The sequence below is a fragment of the Prionailurus viverrinus genome, chromosome E3 (assembly GCF_022837055.1).
Source record: "Prionailurus viverrinus isolate Anna chromosome E3, UM_Priviv_1.0, whole genome shotgun sequence".
In the NCBI taxonomy this organism is placed as follows: domain Eukaryota; kingdom Metazoa; phylum Chordata; class Mammalia; order Carnivora; family Felidae; genus Prionailurus; species Prionailurus viverrinus.
This window is the reverse complement of record NC_062576.1, coordinates 2221030-2238166: the sequence shown is the minus strand read 5'-3', so window position 1 is coordinate 2238166 and position 17137 is coordinate 2221030. Positions and strand designations below refer to the sequence as shown.

The 17137-nt window shown below is 58.5% G+C and overlaps 1 protein-coding gene across 1 annotated transcript in view; it reads right to left on the bottom strand.

Moving 5' to 3' along the window:
* The window catches only part of LOC125154652 (kinesin-like protein KIF19), a 39791-nt gene that overhangs the window by 10533 nt on the left and 12121 nt on the right, over positions 1-17137 (bottom strand). Inside the window, exons 9-16 of the mRNA XM_047839180.1 lie at positions 15206-15356; positions 10950-11010; positions 8540-8683; positions 7666-7794; positions 7190-7367; positions 4953-5223; positions 4431-4552; positions 2732-2823 (exon numbers count right to left, since the gene is read on the bottom strand). Coding sequence (XP_047695136.1) covers positions 2732-2823; positions 4431-4552; positions 4953-5223; positions 7190-7367; positions 7666-7794; positions 8540-8683; positions 10950-11010; positions 15206-15356 — 1148 coding nt within the window. The remainder of the gene's footprint in view (positions 1-2731; positions 2824-4430; positions 4553-4952; positions 5224-7189; positions 7368-7665; positions 7795-8539; positions 8684-10949; positions 11011-15205; positions 15357-17137) is intronic.

The window sequence follows — 17137 nt, the reverse complement described above, 5'->3', positions numbered from 1 at the left end:
TACCCTCCTGCACCCCCACTTCCTCACGGTGAACCTCGGGCAAGGCGCTGGGCCCCGCAAACCTGCTTCCACCTGTGGAATGAGACCCGGAGCAGCGGGGACCCTGTCGCCGAGGCCACACCTGACTTGGGCAGTAATGCTTCCTACGCCAGCTCCAGACTTGGCACGTGGCCATGAGAGGCCCCTTGGGTCAGGGAGCAGCCTGTACCCTCTTCCCACCTGCCCCTCGTAGGATAGAGACTACGTCCGTCTGGTTCTCTTCTTAGTGCCCTGCACAAGCGCTCAGTCAGTACGTGGTGAGGTTTGGCCGATACTCTGCTCCCCTCCCCAACAGCCACCCCTCTGCTTGTGCAACAAGCCCCCGTGTTACTCCGCGTGACAATGTGTCCAGCCTGGAGACATGGGTCGTGACCGGTCCATGCCGGTTAGGGTCCTCTTTTCCCTTTTCTGTAGGGAACTGGCCCAGGAGAGAGCAGGTGATTGACGGACTTAGTGACATCTACTGGGGAAGATTCTCAAAGGGACTTTTCTCCCAGATAAAAAAGCAATGCCAGCCCTCTCTCCCTTCCGTGTGGTTATATGAAGGTGTGATCTATGGAGCTGTGGCAGCCTCTTTGACCACAAGGGGAGACATCATTTACGTGCCAGGGACGTGGGCATCATCGAGTCATTTAAACAATGGCCCCGAGTCCACTCATCCTCCAGACTCTCAGACAACAGACACCTGTTTACATTGGACCAATCTCACTGAGAATTCCGTTACTCACAGCCGGAAGCGTTGAGTCCAGACCAGCGGCAACTGGAAAATGTAAGAGCCCGGGGAGAAGCCTGGCTCCTGTACAGGAGCCCCACTGAGGTGAGAGGCCTCCTGCCCCCACCCCCTGGCATTCGGTCCTCCTTGTAATGGCAGCTCTATCTGCCGTGTCCCCACCACGCCCGACACGTGCAGCCCTGCAGGGAGGTCACTGTTGGCCCCGTGTAGAGACGGGGCACCTGAGGCCCAGGGTGGCCAGTCACGTGCCCAGTACCATGGTGTGGGTGACCGGCACAGCCAGGAACCAAGCTCTGGTCGGTCTGGCTTGGGGGGCCGGCTGCCAGCTGCCCACGGGCAGGGCCCCAGGGCCTCAACCTGAGGAGGGCACAGGTGCTGGGCCTCAGCCACTGCCATGGGAACCGGCTGGGGCGCTGTAGGAGAGGCCTCGGGTGGCACCAGCCCCACCCGTGTGCAGGGACACAGAGCTCCTTCGTGCCGTCTGCATGACGCCAGTGTTCCAGCTCACGGCCTGCAGATGGCTTGGCCTGCTGTCTCGCATGGTCTGGGCTGGGGCTGCAGGTACGGCCTGCATGAGGCGAGGCACGGCCCCCTCCTCTCTAGGCTGAGGATGGGAGGTGGGGGGCCCCAGGCTTCCTTTGCAACCGATCTACAGCAAACCCCGTCTCAAGGTGGGATCGACACCTGCCTTCCCTAATCAGGGGGCCGAGCAACAGGTTCAGGCGGGTGTGGGCCCAGGGGCAGGTGGGAGAGGTGTCTAGTCTTGACCGAGGGATGGGGCACTTTGTTTTTATATGCACACACACATACGCGAACATATGTGCACACACGTGCACCCACATGAAACTCACACATACACACATGCACACACACATTTGCACGCTTAAAAATACACAAACGAGCACATCCATGTGTATGTGCGCACATGCATACACACATGTGCGTATAAATGCACCGTGTGCACACACACACAGATAGGCACACACGCACCAAGGTTGGAGCCCTGGTGACTTCGCTACCCCAAAGGGCACAGCCTAAGCCTGGGCACTGCAGCCAAACAGGGCGTCTGGGCCTTCACTGCTCCTGATTTAGACAAACCAGCTGCAAAGGTATTTGGGGCAAAACTGGAGAGATGTAACTCTAGGTAGGAAGCAGCAGTAATTTGGGGATGGTGGTTATGGAGGGAGGTGTCCCAGATTTAAAGCATATGACCTATGTCACAACGTCTGTGACACAGTGCATGTGCCCTCCCCAGGTTCCCACGTGGAAGCCTTGACCCCTGGTGCAACTGCCTGGAGTGCAGTCGTCGGGAGGTGATAGCGGCTAAATGGGCTCACCGAGTGGGACCCAGATGGCAGGGGACCGTGTCCTTGCGAGAGGGGAGCGAGGCCTCCACCACGTGAGCACGCAGCACGGGGGCGGCCACCTGCAGCCAGGAAGATGGTCCTCACCAGAACTCTACCCGCCAGCCCTGGCATTTTGGACACCCAGCCTCCAGGACTGTGGAAGCAGATGCCCGTGGCCTGCGCCCCCCCCCGTCCGTGATGTTGTGTGAAGCAGCCCGAGCTGGCTAAGGCCCATGACAAACACTGGCAAGACGCTAACCATTAACACGAGGGAAGTCTGGGAGTGCTCTGTCTATGAGTCTGTCTCGGGTGCTAGAAGATACCAAAGCAACGAGTCGACAGAGGAGAGGATAGAAGCATTGGCGGTAGCACCAGGAGGCTGATGTTGAGCAAAAAGTGTGTGTCAAAACGGCACCAAACTCCCCAACCTAGGTGAGCACCTCCTAGGACGCGCTCACTCATCCTAACCCTACAAGGAAGGGATATCGACACACTCCACGAGAGGCGACGCCGGGGCCACGACCCTGGGCCGGCCCCCAGTCCTCCCACCACACTCCACAGCTGGGCGCGAGGGCGCAGTGATGCGGGGTCGCGAGAGGGAAGAACCGGGTACCTGTGCTCCTCCAGCAGCATCAGCGGCAGTTCAAACTGGGCACCCCACGGGAGGTCCTTCCTGTCGTCTGGCCAGTCCCAGCTAGCCTCCTCCTGCGGCGCGGGGGACTTATTCAGAACCAAGCCGTCCTGGGGACAGACGGGGAGCTGGGGGAGGCCGCATGGACCACAGACACAGGCAAGCCATGTCAGCAAGCAGAGATCCCCGAGGGGCCGCAGAGAGGTCCCTTTCCCGCTGGCCACCGTCACTGGAAGGAAACCAGCCAGCAGGGAGGCCCGCGAGCCAGCCTGCCAGCTCACTTCCGGCTGGCCCTCCCCAGCACAGACACAGAGAGGAGGCTCTGTGCAAGGGGGAGTGCCAGGGACCGCCAGGGCGCAGCCTTGACCCTGGAGCAAAAGTGGTGCACAAGCCAGACGCCTGTCGGAGAGCCCTCCAAAGCCTGCAGGCCCTTGAGAAGACACACAGAGGACTCGGGTGACCCAGAAATCCCACTTTGGGGCGTCCACCCCAAGGACGGAGAGCAGATTCATCTACACCCGTGTTCACGGAAGCATGTTCACAAGAGCCAAGGGGTGCAAACACCCAAGTCCATCAGCGGGTGACTGGATAAACACAGTGTGGTCCGGCCGCACACAGCGCGATGGCACTCAGCCTCAGACAGGAAGGACATTCGGACACCTGCTCCCCCATGGATGGACGAGGGCGTCGTGCTCAGTGAAGTAAGCCTAGCACGAAAGGACAAGCACTATATGGTCCCCGGAGTGGTCGAATCCACAGAGACAGAGAGTAGACGGTGCAGCCGGGGCTAGGGCATGAGGGTTTAATGGGGACAGACTTCCGGTTTGGTATAACGCTTTCTCTGAGCTCTGGGAGTCCCTCTAGGGAAGGGAACCCGACGGTGGTCTTGGGGACCCTGACATATACTATAGGACAGGCGGAAGGGTAGGGAGGAGGTCCCACAGCAGTAGTGTGAGCGGGAACCAGATGGCTGCGTGGGGACCGAGCCAGCAGAGCCGGGGAAGCGGGGAGCTCTCGGCACAATGTGGGTACCTGGGACCTCTGATGGGGGGCGGGAAGCACCTTTACGGGCAGTCGGATCCCGGGAGCCCTGCCGACACCACACGTGTGGGCTCCTGCCCCTCGCCCACCCTGCCCCAAGCCCGGGGAGCCCTTGGCCTCTCTCCTAGGAAGGCACAGCCGAGGGGCCCTACCTAGCTCAGGGTACGGGGAGAGCCAGGAAACAGGATTGGTGTGGCAAATGAATGCAGAGCCCCCTCCCCGGCCCTCTTCTCTAGGAAGTCCACAGATGGGCCCCGGACACCATCCACCATGCAGGGGACTGCCGGCTTGCCCTGGAGGAAAGACCTAAAACCACATCCCTCCCAGGGTCCCCGTGGCACCGAGGTCCAGCCCACACTCAGGCTCCCTCCCATCAGCCCTCTGTGTCCCACATGGGGTGTGCAGCAGTCCAGGGTCCCAGGCCTGCCGGTGAACAGCACAGAGGACCCCGGGCCCAGCCTCCCTGAAACCCTGCACCCTTGCCACTGGCTCAGCCTGCCCAGCGCCGCTGGCCCCAGCACCTGGTGCGGGGAGGGGCTTCCCAGGCGTCCTCTTCCCACCTCAGGGTCAGTCCCCTCACGGGGCCGGGGCACGCAGGAGGGGACAGCGAGCACTGGCCTGAGCCCCCAGGCGCACTCACCCGCAGGGAGCTCGACATGACCGAGTGCAGCAGCAGCAGCCGGTTCAGCGAGCCCGCACCCAGCTCCCGAAGGATCAGACAGTACCGCTCGTCCAGGGACTCGGGCACCGCGAGGCCGCCACCTGCAGGGGCCGGGGAGAGCGGGGGCGGGCACGCGTCCTTACTTGCCAGAAGGACAGCGTCCTCTTTCCTCCGAACCTGGAGGCAGATACTCTAACCCGATAAAGGCGGATTTTCCGGATGGTGGGTTTTCTGGGCGGTGCCCCCCCACCCCCGCACTCCCCAGTGGGTGGTCTGTGCACCGTGCGTGCGCGGATGGATTTCTTGCGCGAACGGATTTCTTACACTAACAGAGCATAGCACGCACGCCGTGCGTGGCTCTTCCTCACTTACCTGTACCTCCTGGAGAGTGTCCTGTGAGCGGGGCCGGGCCGGAAGGGGCAGTGGTCTTCCCCGAGCACGCGTGGCATCCTCCCCGCCCCCCCCCTCCACGCTTCCCGGGGCCAGGCCGGGCGCCCTCACCCTCGATCAGCTGCCGCTGGTCCCGGAGGAGCTGCTCACAGAGCAGCCGGTGCTGGTGGTAACGCTGGATCACGAAGTCCTTCTGCCACAGCAGACTCCTCCTGCGCAGGCCGTCGGCCCGCAGCTCCGTGTTCTCGGCCTCCAGCTCGTGGGCCCAGCACAGCAGCCGCAACACCTCCCGCTGGTCCTCGCTGCTGGCCTGCGCGGGCAGCAGCTGCTCCAGCTGCGAGGCCTTCTCCTTGGCACGGGCCAGACGCTGCTCCAGCCCCGCCTGGCGGAGACACCGGGCGTTCAGGGCAGGGGCCCGGGGCTCGGCCCCCAGGTCCGCTCGCTCTTGCGGGCTCCGCTTCGCGGATCGAACTCAGGGAGACACCGGGTGACCGATCGGGCCAGGGGACGCGCGGCCATCGCCTGCGTTTACCGTGTCCTTTATTTTCTGTGTCCTGATGCTTTCGCACCTGGGCCCTGGCCGTCCCTGGAGGGACTGCCCTTCCCAGGGCCAGCCAGTTCCTGAGATCCTAAACCCCTCACCCAGGAGCACACTTCTTGCATGCAGACCAGCCAACCCAGAGCCCACACCCCGACCCCCTCCTCCGTGGGGCCCTCACACTCTGGGCCACTGTCCCCCAGTCCTAATCCCCAGGGACCAGACAGCCAGGACAGCCCCCATGCCCTGGAGCCCACTGGAATCACCCAGACTGGCCGGGCCTCAGCCTGCTCGCCCCGCCTCGCCCGCTCCTTCGCGCAGAAACCACAGTAAGGCTCTCGCCCAAGCACCGCCTCCCTCTGCCTCCTGACTGGCCCTGGGGCGTCCCCTGTGGCCCGCATGGCATCCCGTGCCCCCTCCTCTGGGAACTGCCAGCGAAGACCATCTTTCCAACGGCGGTCGTCTCCTGGTGTCCTGGCCCTGCTGTGCAGTTTCCACAAACACACTACACTCAGAACACACCCTCGGACTCACCCCTCGCCGTGTGTCCACCGTGGGAAACCCCCACTCGCACGCCCACCCCCAGAACCGCAGCCCCGGGCACAGGTCAGCTGACAGCCCCCAGTGCGGCCCAAGCAGGCTCCTCCAGCCGTCACATCTTCCTCTCCGGGAGGCAGAGGGGGCGACTTCGGGGGAGTTGGCTCGGCTGCCTGGCATGGTCCTCCTCTTCTGCCTGAGGTCCTCCCCGGCCCCCGAGACACCAGCAGCCCCTCCCCCAGCCCCAGCAGCCCGTCCGCGGGTCCGGTACGATGCTGCCCCGTGCCACATTGCCGGCGTCAGTGGGAAGAATCCGGCAGACGGTCAGCTTCAGTGGCGGAGGGTCTCGTGTGCCTTTACGTCCCCAGGCCTGGTGCCACACCGGACGCTTAAAACCTAAGCTTGTCTCGAACGGGGGGGTTAACTCACGAACGGACTCGCAATTCCACGCTATGCTGCATCTCCGAATCCAAATTTGACTCCTGAACTCAGGCTCTCTGCTGATGCACATTATGGTTTCAGCAAGAGGCATTTTTCTTATTGCCAAATGCCGGGGGGCTTCTGAAGTGACAGCACGTGGCCTCCAGACTGCTCAGGGACACGCAGCCCCGTGAAGACACATGCTGGTTTGCCTGCAGAGCCTCGAAGCAAGTGTGGCCTGCTTTCAGCACGTGGTGCTTCCCCCCCTTGCCAGAGAAGACACCCGCGGACGTGTGACTAGAGGGCGCTTCCCGGCTCCCCAGCCGTGCCTGCTCTGCCGGGACCGTGACAACGCGAGCTACTGCATGAGAGGCTCAGAGAAGCAGCCGGCCCTTGCTTCTCCAGGAGGAACCGGGCTCCCTCTGGCCGTGTCCCTTGTTCCGCCCCCTCCGCACCGCGTGCCCCAGGCCTGACTCGGGGACAAATGAGCCAGAGGCCACGATGGGAAGCACTTGCCCACAGGACCCCTCGGAGCTGGAGGCGCGCTGTGTGTGCAGACAGGCAGGCGGGGTTGCCCCGCGGCTCCTTGGTCCCCCAGGGTCCGCCCATCCTGCACACCGACCCCCGCAGCCCCGCAGCAGGGAGGTCATGGGCTCCGCAGTCAGTCCAGGTCACGTGCAGCACTGGTCCCCCCGCCCCCTGGGGCCTTGGGACAGTTTATCTCAGCCCCCTGAGCCTGGATGCCATGCACAGGACGGCGGTGAGTGGCCCCGCTCGGTGGACTGTTGTCACGGGGTCACCATCCGTGCATTAGCAGCGGGCATGCCCGCGCACGGACAGCCCCTGCCCCCACCTTGAGGGTCGCAGCTTTCCTCTGCTCAGCCAGAAGCGTGTTGACCTCCTCTCTGGCCACGGCCACCTCAGGCGGCTCCACGGACTCGCCCTCGTCCCCGTCCGCCTCTGCCGGCTCCTCGTCCCCCTCCGGCGTCCTGTCCCTGTGCACGAGGTGCTGGGCCTTCTCCCGCTCCCAGCTACGGCCACAACAGAGGGGGCAGCGGTCAGGGTGCCGGCCCCCACCCCAGCCGGTCTGCCCGCAGGCCTGGACCTGACAGTGGGACAGACGTGGGCCCGTGGCCTGACCTCCTCTATGTGTACAAACAGAGGCGTGAACAACAACTGGAAGGAAATCAAGAAGCCATGAGCGCTATGCAGGATTGTAGCAATTAAGCGCAGGACCCTGCAGCCGGCCCGCCACCCCCACCCTGGCTCTGCCCCAAGGCTGCCCGGGTGACCTCGGCCTTAGAACGTGGCTGGCAGGCGACAGCACACTTGGGGCTCTGAGGGCTAGCTGCGATGGCCCCCTCGCAGGGCAAAACCTCAAAGGTGCACAACAGGGCACCAGGCTGGGTCTGAACTGCCACGGGCACCGTGGGGAACCGAAGGAAGGGAGGAGCGGGGCTGGGACCAACAGAGGGACGGAGAGCGTTTCCTGCTACCGGAACCCCTCCAGTGCGGGCATCACACCGTTTGTGTAAGTTAGAAAACAAACAAGGAGGAAGCAGCAGGGGGAGGAGGAGGACAAATGCTGGGAGGAAGGGACAAGAATCGGACCGGGACCCCGGGGCTGAGTTGAAGCTCCTGCAGGCAGGGAGCCGCGCGTCTCGGTTTGTCCAGGGCAGTGCCAGCACGCTATTGTAAGCAGCGCCTTCTCCTCTCAAACGTGTCCCGCTCTGGATGACAACTTACATGATCAGCCCCTCCACACGTGGTCAGGCTACTCACAGCAGGTGCGAGTAGCAGGTGTGTGCAATGGTAGAAGCATCCTGGCCTCGTGACTGTGCGGCCTTGGGCAAACCCACATCCCCTCTGAGCCTCAAAATCCTCTGCTGTAAAATGGGCTTGACCCTAACCTGCCAGGCTGGCTCGGGATTCCAGCCTAAGACAAAGAAACCGAAGGGACCTGGAAGCCTGCTCCCACCTGGCCTGGCTTCGCCCCGGGGGGCAGGAGAGCAGGGATGGACTGCGCCAGGAGTCCTGCCTGGGAAGAGAGGGCCACCCTCACCAAAGTCCCTGCTGGGGGCCTGCAGGCAGTAGAGAGAGGCTGGACGATGGCAAAACAGGAGCTCCCACCAGTGGGCCCTCTGGCCTCCCTGCCCCATAGGGATGGATGGTGCCCGGGACCTGGCTAAGTGGGCACACTCACTCTGCAATGGTCAGCAGGTGGCGGGACATGTCAACGTGCAGCTCTATGTTGGTGTTCTCCAGTTCCACCAGGCTGCGCCGCATCTCCAACTGCTCCTTGAAGGCCCCAACGAGCTGCGCCCGGATCTTGTTCATCTGCCGGCAGCTATCCTCCTCTCCATCGTGTGAGGGGATCCTGACTGGGGGCAGGAAGAGAGCCAGCTGCACCAGGAGCAGTGACACATAAGCCAGGGTTGAACTCCATGCGTGCACACCAACACAGGGTCTGGCCTGTGGAGGAGCTCTATATACATGTTTGGATGGGTGGATGGATGGATGGATGGGTGGCTGAGGGATGGATGGATGGATAAGTGATAGATGGGTGGATGAGTGGATGGGTGGGTAAAGGATGGGTGATGGATGGGTGAATAATGGATGCATGCATGCATGGATAGGTGGATGAATGGGTAAGTGAATGACGAATGGATAAATGGATGGGTACATAAAGGATGGGTGGATGAATGAATAGATGATGGATGGGTGGATGGATGGATGGAGAGATGGATGGACAGGTGAATGGATGGATAGAGAGATGGATGGATGGGTGAATAATGGATGGATGGGTGGATAGAGAGATGGATGGATGGATGGGTGAATAACGGATGGATGGATGGATGGAGAGATGGATAGATAGGTGAATAATGGATTCATGGATGGATGGATGGAGTGGACGGATGGAGAGATGGATGGATAGAGAAATGGATGGATGAATAATGGATGGAGAGATGGATGGATGGACGAATAATGGATGGATGGATGGATGGATGGATGGAGCAGATGGATGGAGAGATGGGTGGATGGGTGAATAATGGATGGATGGATGGAGAGATGGATGGGTAGGTGAATAATGGATTCATAGGTGGATGGATGGAGTAGATGGATGGACGGATGGATGGATGGATGGATGGATGGATGGAGAGATGGACGGGTGAATAATGGATGGATGGATGGATGGATGGATGGATGGATGGATGGAGAGATGGATGGATGGATGGAGAGATGGATGGATGGGTGAATAATGGATGGATGGATGGATGGAGTGGATGGATGGAGAGATGGGTGGATGGGTGAATAATGGATGGATGGATGGAGAGATGGATGGGTAGGTGAATAATGGATTCATAGATGGATGGATGGAGTAGATGGATGGATGGATGGAGAGATGGATGGATGGGTGAATAATGGATGGATGGATGGAGTGGATGGAGTGGATGGATGGATGGAGAGATGGATGGATGGGTGAATGATGGATGGATGGATGGATGGAGTGGATGGAGTGGATGGATGGATGGAGAGATGGATGGATGGGTGAATGATGGATGGATGGATGGAGTGGATAGATGGAGAGATGGATGGATGGGTGAATGATGGATGGATGGATGGATGGATGGATGGACAGATGGATGGATGGATGGATGGATAGAGAGATGGATGGATGGGTGAATAATGGATGGATGGATGGAGTGGATGGATGGAGAGATGGGGTGGATGGGTGAATAATGGATGGATAGATGGAGAGATGGATGGGTAGGTGAATAATGGATTCATAGATGGATGGATGGAGTAGATGGATGGATGGATGGATGGATGGATGGATGGATGGAGAGATGGATGGATGGATGGATAGAGAGATGGATGGATGGGTGAATAATGGATGGATGGATGGAGTGGATGGAGTGGATGGATGGATGGAGAGATGGATGGATGGGTGAATGATGGATGGATGGATGGATGGATGGATGGATGGATGGAGTGGATAGATGGAGAGATGGATGGATGGATGGATGGATGGGTGAATAATGGATGGATAGAGAGATGGATGGGTGGGTGGATGGAGAGATGGATGGATGGATGGATGGATGGATGGATGGATGGATGGAGTGGATGGATGGATGGGTGAATAATGGATGGATGGATGGATGGATGGATGGATGGATGGATGGAGTAGATGGATAGGTGGAGAGGTGGATAGATATGTGAATAATGGATTTATGGATGGATGGATGTATGGATGGATGGATGGATGGAGAAATGGATGGATGAATAATGGATGGATGGAAAGATGGATGGACAGGTGAATAATGGATGGATGGATAGATGAATGAGTAGATCATGGATGGATGAATGGGTGAGTAAATGATTGATGGATGGATGAAGGGATGAATAGACAGATAACTGGGTAGATGATTTAGATGGTCTCTCTGCCTGGTTTGGGGTCGGGTTACCTGGATTTGAGTCTCAGGAATCCAAGGAGGGGTGTGACTGGGCTAGCCATCTGAGCTCATACCTCACTTCCTCAGGGAAATCCTCCCAGATTCTCAATCTGGGTCCACCTGCCACTTGTTCTGATAACATCATGCCTTCTCCTTCACAGTCCTCTGCATGTCGATAATTGATGAACATTTTGTGATAGATGTTTGACATCCCCCTTTCCTGCTAGAACGTAAGTTCCGCAGAACAAACCAGTTTTGTCTTTTTTGTTTCCATGTAACTTCCTACCTAATGGCTGTTTATGACTAATTGATGGTAGTCCCTGACTGCCCCACTGGGAGCTCCACTCTGGACGCATGCAGTCTGTTCCTCTGACCCAAGGGCAGTGGTCAAGGGGCACCTTTTCCCTCAATGTCAAGCGATTGGAGATGGGTGAAATGCACAATGCAGCCAGATGACCGAACCAAGGCTTCTGGGGAGTACTTGGTATCCTGGAAATGCTCATAATGATCCTGGCAAAGCTGTGCACACCAGGGTCCCACTGCTGCCCAGGCATGGCAGAGCAGGACCCAAGGGAAGCCTGTGGTGCCCTCAGGGCTCATCGTGAGATCACCACCCCTCAGGACACTGCCTGTCTCCCCACTACAGACCACCTAGGACCAGCCCCAATAATTAAGAGGCCATCAGGATGAAGGCTCTCTCACCATGCATCCTGTTGACCCCCGACCCCAACGAAGCTCAAGCATCCTGGCCACCACCTGGCTTTGCAAATTCTCCACAACAACCCCGTCCTCCACCCTCACTGGCCCCCCAGCCCTCCGCTGGCCCCCTGGGATTCAGCTGCCATCAACACCCTCTGCTGGCCCTTGGGACTCAGCTGCCCTCAACACCCTCCGCTGGCCCCTTGGGACTCAGCTGCCATCAACAACAGCCCCTCTTGTTTGCACACTTCCCTCATCTTCTTGCTCCAACAGAAACCCAAACCTCCGAATCACTGGAGAGAAACAGGTGCCGTGTGCTCAGCGAGGCTACGTAACCGGAAAGCCCCCAAGTGCCCATCAAAAGGGACGAGGTACTGCGAACTCTCGTGTGTCCTTCCTGTGCACCGCTCTGTTAGAAGGGGCAGACCCATGTGCACTTACGGGTGGCCCCAGGACACATCCTGGAGGAGAGACACCAGGCACAGCTGTAGGCTGGTGCTGTTTGTGTAAAGGCACTAAGCCACGCCCCTGCCCCATGCTACGCACGCACGCAAATCCCGTGTCCCTCTCTGGGAAACGCAACCCACACAGGTACACAGCAAAACGATGGCGGTGACCTCAGGGAACCAGGAAAGGAAGGAGAAACCCGCAGCTGGCGTGAGGAAGGAGAGGACGGAAGACAGGAGCAGAAATCAACACACCCTCTCACCAGGGCCTCCCAGATGCCACTGACCCTTCTCCAGGGATGACGTCCACGCTCAGTCTGGCGGTTTCTCCTCAGCACTGCTCTCTACTTATTCTTGGTGATTCCCGAATCCTCTCAGGTGCTCCTGACTCCTGTCCTCTGGGGATCCACCTCCACAGACGGGGGTCCCCGGGCTGGGTCACAGGCGCAGCTGCAGCCTGGGGGCTCTGCCCCTCCCTGCCGGCCCTTCTCCCCCCACGAGTGCTGGAAATCCCATCACGGACTGTGAGCATTTTCAACCTGCCTCCTTTCCTTGGCGCTCACGGGAGACCGTGGTGGTCGCCCCGGGCCTCCCCTCAAGTCCTGCCGTGTTCGCAGGGCTAACCCGCAACCGTGGAGAACCCTCCTCCCCGGCAGCGCACTGAGGCAAACCGCTCTGTCGCCTGGTCTCCCTTCCACTTACGACTGTGCATCTCAAGGGGGCCCCTAACTCTGCTCTGCTGCCCACACCCTGTCAGGCCTCCCCGGATGCCAACCCTCAGCATAAGCCCAGGCCCCGTTCAGCACCAGCCTGCCCATCTCTCCAGCCTCATCCCCACCACACCTCCGCCCCCGCGCCACCACACCGGCCTGCTCTCTGCCCCAGGCCCTTTACACATGCTGTCCCCTCAGCCAGAAGCCTCAGCCCCCGGTCTGTGTGTGGCTCGTTCCTTCGCACGGCGAGACGCTGCCTCCTCAGAAAGGCCCTGATACGTGGCCGAGCTCACGTGGCCTCCTCCCCTCCAACTCCGACCCCACCCGGCTTCTCGGTCTCACACCTCCACCCGATCATTGCTGTCTCCCTCCCGTGAGAGTGCACGCTGCTTGAGGACAGGGCCATCTGGACCTCACTGAGAAGGGCACCCTTTCCATCGCAGGCCCTCAACCGGTACGTGAAGAGCATGACCCCCCCTGGTTTTGGGGCGCACGTGGGGCGTGTGGGGCACTGGGGGCACGTGGGGCAGTGGGTGCACGTGCTCATCTCCTGAAGAGACCGGACAGAACCAGCTGCAAGCTGCGGGCCTGTGGCTGAGTTCTGTTTTCCTCCCGTGCTTTGCCGTATTCAGCAAGTTGTGCGTCATGAACACTTAGTACTATGATTTTATAATTCGCGGTATTTACACAAGCAACACGGGACATTGTTTTTATCAGAAAAATTCAAATAACAGGTCAAGACTGAAGACCCTCTTTGTCATCTGGTCTCCACCCCCCAAATCCCCGATCCCCACCCACAGAAAACCACGGCTGCCGTTCTGATGTGTGCCCTTCCGGATCGTTCCCTGCGGGGTTTTGTACCGGAACGTGTATGTAGAGACACATGTGGGATTTCCGGTGGGTGAAGGGGATCGGAGGGCCGCTACTCTTTCATGGCCACCCAGTGACGCACCCTCGAGGGGCCCGGCTGCACAGACTGGCCTAGCCACCCTCCCTAACCACAGTGGGGGATGCCCCTTCCGATGGGCACCTTAGGGTCCCACAGCCTCCTGGGCACGGGAGAGGCATGCCTCGCGGCATGCAGGTGCACCTGCATGGTGCAGAGGGCTGGGGCGTGGAACACACACACTGTAAGCTCGAACAGACGCAAGCTGGCCTCCCTGAGACATGTTGACTCACGTTCCCAGTAAGAGTGTTTAAGCTGCCATTTACACAATGTATCGCATACGCTCGCTGTTACCTGGCGTTTTAACTTTAGCCAATCCCACAAGTGAAAATTATCTCAATGTGTATCTGTTTCCTAACGCAGTTAAGAATCTTTTCCTGGGGCGCCTGGGTGGCTCAGTGGATTAAGCGTCTGACTTCAGCTCAGGTCATGATCTCACAGTCTGTGAGTTCGAGCCCCACGTTGAGCTCTGGGCTGACAGCTAGGAGCCTGGAGCCTACTTCAGATTCTGTCTCTTTCTCTCTCTGACCCTCCCCACTTGTGCTCTCTCTCAAAAATAAATAAATGAAAAAAAAAATTAAAAAAAAATAGAATCTTTTCCCGTGTTTGTCGGTCCCTGGGAATTCTCTGAATCGCCTGTTCTCTTCCTCAGTTTTGGACCATTTATTCCTTCTTGCGGATTTTCAAAATGTCTTTATTCATTATGGCAAAGCCTATCTCAATTAGACACAAGAATGTGTCTGTGGGTAGGTAAGCACGTGTTTATACGCATAAGCACACTTGACTTCCTTACTGCCATTTTTATGGTTACTTTAACTTACTGATTAATTTTATAATTTTATGGAAAAGCTATGATATGCTCACCCCTAAGGGAGGCGTAAATAAAGCTAGGTTGGGGGAGAAGAGGGACAGAGAGAAACTGCATGCCAGGCACGGGGTTTGCTTTGGGGCCGGCCAGGTGGAGGGGCGAACCCAGAACTCTTGGGGTCTGCCAAATGCCAGTGAACGGTGCACTTTCAGATGGTGAGTTTTAGGGGCACCTGGGTGGCTTGGTGGGTTGAACGTCTGACTCTTGACTTCGACTCAGGTCATGATGTCACGGTTCGTGAGACTGAGTCCTGAGTTGGGCTCCGCACTGAGCGGGGAGACTGCCTGGGATTCTCTCTCTCTCTACCCCCTCCCCCATTCTCTCTCTCTCTCTCTCTCTCTGTCAAAATAAATAAATTAACTTTAAAAAAAGACGGTGAATTTTGTTATGTGTAGTTTTGCCTCAACAAATAAATAACAATTTAGACGCCAACATGAGGGGAAGCGAAGAACTCTTGGTACTGTCTCTGCAACTTCTGTGTAAATCTACAGTTAGCCCGGAATGAAATATTTGTGTTTTTAAAGAAAAACTGATCTAAGAGGAAAGAAAAAACAAAACGGTGGGAGGGTGAAAAGGAAAGAAAGAAGAGTTCAGGAGACAGAGGAGGCAGCCACTCCTCGCGCTCTGCGGGCCAGGGAGAGACAGGCAGCGCGTGGCAGGCTGGGACGGAAATCCACGGCCATGGCTACATGCCCTGGGCTCGGGCGGCAAAGCCACAGGAGGCCCCAGGAGCTCGGCCCTACCTTGTGCGTCCTGGACCCCGGGTTCTCCTCTCTTCTCCTCCTCCTGCTTCTCAATTTTGGACTTGAGGTGCTCGATCTCCCTGCGCAGGTTGGAGATGACGTCCGTGTACTGTGCGATGTGGTAGGACACGTTCAGTAGGTTGCGCTTCACCTGGTGGGTGGGACATGTGGCCAAGGTCAGACCTAGCCAGAACGGACCCACTATGTGATATTTATGCCACAGCTATGCCAGCACATTTATGTCAAGAAAATTCAGATCAATGCAACTCAGCCTTAAAAAGAGAGGAAACCCAGACACCTGCTCCCATGTGGATGAACGCCAAGGAAATGATACTGAGTGACACAGCAAGACACGGAAGGACACGCACTGGGACCCACTCACATGAGGTCCCAGCGTCGTCAGACTCATGGACCCGGGAGGACACACACTGGGACCCACTCACACAAAGTCACGGAGTCGTCAGACTCACAGACACGGAAGGACACGCACTGGGACCCACTCACACAAGGTCCCGGGGTCGTCAGTCTCATGGACACGGGAGGACACACACTGGGACCCACTCCCACGAGGTCACAGAGTCGTCAGACTCACAGACACGGGAGAACACACACTGGGACCCACTCACTCGAGGTCCCGGGGTCGTCAGACTCACGGACACGGGAGGACACATACTGGGACCCACTCCCACCCAGTCCTGGGGTCGTCAGACTCACAACACAGGAGGACACGCAGTGGGACCCAGTCACACGAGGTCACAGGGTCGTCAGACTCACAAACACAGAGTAGACAGTGGGGCCAGGGCTGGGGGAGCACGTGGGGAGTCTGTGTATAACGGGACAGGGTCTCAGTGTGGAAAGATGGAACGTTCTGGAGCCGGACAGTGGGGACAGCTGCAAAGCACGTGAATGTGCTTGGTGCCCCTGAGCTGCTCACTCAGAAGTGGTTGAAATGGTAAATTTTATGTCATGCGTATTTGGCACAATACGGAAAATTCGAACATCCGTCAAAGGCCCTCCCCAGAGGTAACCACTGTGGTCACTTGGGTGTGTGCCCTCCGGAGGTGGTTCTGTTCATATAAATGTATCTACAGAGACACCTATAGGGAGTTTCTTGGTACAGGTTTGGCTTTTGGTTTTTCTTTATGTAAACATATCAAACTGGGGCTACTATTCTTTTTAAAACAATTTTTAAGTAGGCTCCATGCCCCACGTGGGGCTCAAAGTCACGACCCTGAGATGAAGAGTCCCATGCTCCCCCGACTGAGCCAGCCAGGTGCCGCCTGGCTTTCTTTTCTCACTTTTACTTGCTTCCCTCATCCAGCGTTGTCGCCAGGGCGCGGTCCCTCTGCCCGGATGCGTGTACCCCACCTTCTGTAACAGCTGCCCAGCAGTCGCCACGTCCCCTTGGATGGGCACTTTGGGGCTTGCCAGTGACACAGCGTTCGGACGCACACGGGTCCCGGTTTGTCTTTGGTGATTTGGAGGGTGAACCAGCAGGCCACGAGGCACACGCACTTACGTGTGCACACCCACGGGCTCTTCCTCACTCGAGGCCCGGCGTCCTGGACTGACCCCCTAAACTCTGTCTCCTCTGTCACTCTCCCTTCTCACACCCCACGGCTGTCACTGAGAGCGCTGGCCACAGCTGGAAGTGACAGATCTGTGTGTGGGAGACACGGTTCCCAGTGGCCTTGCCCGCTGCTGTGCTGGAAGCTTGGCTGAGAGTAGGCGCTATCCCGGCCCCTAGCTCGTGGCCACGCTTCGGGACGGGGCTCATCCCCGCAAGCGTCCCCTTCACTCGCTGGCCACTAGACACACACAGTGCCACTAAACACCCGCGCAGCCGCACAGACGGATCCTCTACACCGAGTGCAGCTGCAGCCAGAGCGGGGAGGGGCCCAAAGTGTGGCCCCTGGAGCCAGAACGTGGGAG